The sequence below is a fragment of the Nematolebias whitei genome, chromosome 16 (assembly GCF_014905685.2).
Source record: "Nematolebias whitei isolate Nwh7 chromosome 16, NemWhi1, whole genome shotgun sequence".
In the NCBI taxonomy this organism is placed as follows: domain Eukaryota; kingdom Metazoa; phylum Chordata; class Actinopteri; order Cyprinodontiformes; family Rivulidae; genus Nematolebias; species Nematolebias whitei.
In genome coordinates this window covers 20,010,928-20,014,988 of record NC_056513.1, presented here as the reverse complement: position 1 = coordinate 20,014,988, position 4,061 = coordinate 20,010,928, and the positions used below count along the sequence as shown (strand labels likewise).

At 34.9% G+C, this 4,061-nt stretch overlaps 1 protein-coding gene across 1 annotated transcript in view; it reads right to left on the bottom strand.

Annotated features, from left to right (window-relative positions):
* LOC119423144 (voltage-dependent P/Q-type calcium channel subunit alpha-1A) overlaps nucleotides 1–4,061 on the bottom strand; it is a 60,158-nt gene that overhangs the window by 3,109 nt on the left and 52,988 nt on the right. The window contains exons 13-16 of the mRNA XM_037690556.1: nucleotides 3,323–3,443; nucleotides 2,751–2,818; nucleotides 2,264–2,370; nucleotides 1,540–1,693 (exon numbers count right to left, since the gene is read on the bottom strand). Coding sequence (XP_037546484.1) covers nucleotides 1,540–1,693; nucleotides 2,264–2,370; nucleotides 2,751–2,818; nucleotides 3,323–3,443 — 450 coding nt within the window. The remainder of the gene's footprint in view (nucleotides 1–1,539; nucleotides 1,694–2,263; nucleotides 2,371–2,750; nucleotides 2,819–3,322; nucleotides 3,444–4,061) is intronic.

The following is a 4,061-nucleotide window of genomic DNA, read 5'->3' as shown; positions in this document are numbered from 1 at the left end:
TATATATATATATATATATATACATTCTTTAGGATAATTCATACATAAAGATTCAATGTGTAACATTTTGGTCAATCCAGTGGCCATTAGCTTCTTTTCACGTCTCCGTTGTGTTATACCAAACATTACCACTGAAAACATTTTGCAGGCATCTTTGATTTCCTTGTTTTTTTATTTGTATTTTTTGTGTGCTTTTCTACAAATGCCACTAGATGTCAATAGATGTTACACTTCTGATCTTTAATGTATGCAGACTAGCCCTATGATTTAAAGCATTGCTCAAGCCCCCATCCAGTTCCCACCCCCCCAAGCAACACATATACACAGTTCAGCAGTCAATTATTCTAGGCTCCACACACACACAGTTCAAGTTCAACTGTTTTAAACTAAAGTTTAAAACAGCCAAAAAATTGCCAAAGCAGCTCCCAGAGCGAACATACAGCTTGCTGAGCTAAATCCAGTTGACTCCAGAATGCCTTTTTAGTCAAATTATTTTTCAGTCCGCTCCACTTTTGAGTTGCTTGCCGTCTTAAAGTCTAGCTCTGGATTTCTCAGCATGCCCCACTTTAATAATGCATTGCTCCCAAGCAAGCAGCATCAAGTCGTCCCACATAGCAGTGCAGCGGTAACAATTTTTCACAAGCTTAAAGGGATATTACACTCTGGAATTAAAACATCTGTGAGTACAGCATGACCCAGAACACATAGTGTAAAAAAAAACAAAAAACAGGTCAGACCACTGCATTAGAGCAGCATTTTTTTGTGCACAGCAATGCAGATGCAGATGGGCAAAAATTAAATTAACAAATTACTTAATAGCTGTGCAAAAAAACCAAACTGACCACTGTTTGAAACATTCAAGTAATTTCACTGCAATCAAAAATCAAGGGATCTCTACAGACAGGTCTGGTTGTGGTTTGTAGTTTACGGATGTCAATAAATGTTACACACAAGAACTTCAAAGTATGCAGACTAGACTTGCATCTGTAATCATAACTATAATTGATGTTAAAGGTTTTGGAAATCAGTAAAACTGCTTTTTTTTTGTTTTACACAAAGAACGTAGTCATACTACATAGTTATACAGCTGTAACATGTAACATTTGAAATCACACCCATAACTTATACCACAATACAAACTAATTAGTTAAATATGTTTCTTTATCACTGCAGCCAAAAAAGAGGCAGTACAAATGAAGATTTCCAACTGAAGTTAATAACCTCACTGAAAGCCTTCTAATTTTGTTAGTATGCAGTGATAATATCGTTTGAGACCATGATGACATTTAATGTGCTATAATGGGCATATGTTTAAGTCTACCTATGATCTAAAGCTGTTTTGTTGTAAATTCACTGATATTTAATTTTTTTTTTTTTTTACCTTAGATGTTTCTCAGCAAAACGTGGGTGATGATATCCCTTTAAGTGGTTAAAATAACCCATCGTACTACTTTACAAACATTTTCACCATATATATATCAGGAATAGACTGCATATATATGTGTATATATGTATTTCTTGGGGTGGGGGACTTCTCACCTCCTCTCCCTCCCCTCCCACCTTCCAGTCGTCCTGCTCGAGCTCATTGTAGAGCGCTTCGCGGCTCGTCATCAGGTTTTGCCGCCGAATCTCACTTGTCCTCTGCTCCCACACAGACTTATTGATCTTAGTGTGGTTTTTCTGCTGCTCCTTGCTGTTGACAGATGTGGAGAAATTGAAGACAATCATCACCATAAACTAACCAAAGCAGCTTCAAATTACTCTTATACTTATGACGTTGAAAGTGGCAGCAGATTTTTGTTTGAGCTTTGTTTTAAAGTGTTCTATTAGTGTTTTTGCTGCAGAGAGCAGGTTTTAGACTGCCCGCCTCTCACTTTTCTACGCTTCACAAAGCATCAAATCTGTTCTTTTCTCTCCTTGAACAATTGCCTAATCATAATTTAAAGGACATTCTGCAGTTTGTCTGTGCACATTGTTGTGTGTGAATGCCTGTCAGTCACAAATGTTACAAAAAGACAGCTTTGTACGAAAAACAGTGCATGATTGTTTGTTTTTTCTGAATGTGTGTAGCATTGTATTAGCAAAAAAATAAAATTGACTTTCGCCTGTAGTGTATAAAACAGAAGCATACATTTTGTAAATCCATGTGCATTAGAAAGTATTATTTATGTGCAAATTTTGCAACAATACACAGGGTCTGTATATTTTCATTCATTTGTTCACATTTTTTTATGTTTGATTATAATAAAGTGTGTGTACTCACGCAGCAATAGATAAATTAGCAGCAGACAGTGGGCTGACCTCTGCTACTTCCTTAGCCTTCTGTAGTGCTGTCTTTTGATTAGCAGCCTCTTCCTGTTCTTCTTCATCCTGTCAAAGAAGATTGAGTTTTAATTTCAAGTCACTGCTTTGATTCATACAATACTATCTCAATAATATCTCCATATCTCTGTTGAACCACGTATCCCTACAACTATAAACAGTGATGCCTTCATGAGATTCTTTATAAAACTGTTTCAATTAGAGGGAAAATTCAAACCATCCTTCCGACTATTGCCTCTGATTCCCTGTCAGATGAGACAGCTTTAGAAATGTCACTAGAACCAGATTTATGTTTGGATTGTTTTGAGTCCTCGAGGCTCAATGAGAAGAATCATGTATAAATAAAGGTTGAATGTATATCCCTCATATAGAGAAATAATTAGTGAAGCTTGACAAGCTTGGCAAAAACAAACTGATTGATCCCGTACCTTGGTAAGCTCCTGGGCGTTGGCCAGATTGTCAACAGCAATGGCCAAGAAGACATTCAGCAGCGTGTCTTTGGTGATAGAAGTTATGGAAAATACTGACGGTTGTTAAAAAGAGAAAAAGCCACTTGGCTTCTCAGAAAGAGGTGCGCCATGAAAAAGATACAGAACAAGTCAAGCGACAAGTGAAAAAGCAAGGATGCAAATATAACTTGGTTAAAACAAAAAAATTGAAAAAAATATATAAAAATTCTGAAAATAATTTATACACTACAAACCAATCAACCAAACAACCAAAACAAACAAATTCAAACCAAGGCCCCTCCTTTAAAATGGATTTTGCTAGCTTCAAATCCAAATAACAAGAGAAAGCATGGGCACCTAATTTAAGGTCTATAAAATATGGAGTCATAAAAGCAAACAAAAATTTTTGAGCAAGGAACTTAAAAATGAGCAAATTAAGCAGCTCTAATAAATCTACTGTAATATTTTAGTTAAAAACGTTCAGTATTTTCACATGCATGCATACTGTACATTGTGGGTATTTTTTATATGACAAAGTGAAGGCAGGATACAGTTACCAAAGAGTGTTAGAACAATGAAGAAGATAGAGAAGACCATCCCTTTGTCATTTACTCCTCCTTGGGACTCAATGCCATCATACATCACCATATTCCAGTCCTCTCCTGTCAGGATCTACAGAAAAAAAAGTGATACGATTATGTCTTAATACTTAACAAATAAATAAATAAATGTTTCAGAGAAAAGTCAGTATCACAGTGAAAAAGTTTATAGTGAGCTTTTTTATTAATCAAACGATCTTGAAAATATAACACATTATACGCTGTATAAACTAACCCATTAATTTAAGCTTCAAATAATTTTATCCAAATAAAATCATGATTGTGAAAAGTCTGGAAAGTGTTTAACACGTGATAAGCCTGATCTTTTGGCTACACTGCAAAATGTATTTTTCCTCACAATTTAATCCCAAAATTCACAAGATTAGAAAAAAAATAAAGTGATGTAAAATCCAAACTAAATTCTTGATTTGGTCAAAATGATTTTTACATGTATCAAAATTTACATATATGGCAAAAGTCATGCTGTGGGAAAACTGTAGTCTTATCTTGTTTTGAACTTTTAATTTTTAGTTTTTAGCTTCTGATCAAAATGGCCTCTAATCTCCTAAACAAGTGTGATGGAAAACATGGTGACCACAGCCAAAAAACAAAACAACCCAAAACATTTTTTTTAATTACTACAGACTTTATTGCTATATCATCAGGGAAAGCAAACAAATAAACAAACAAT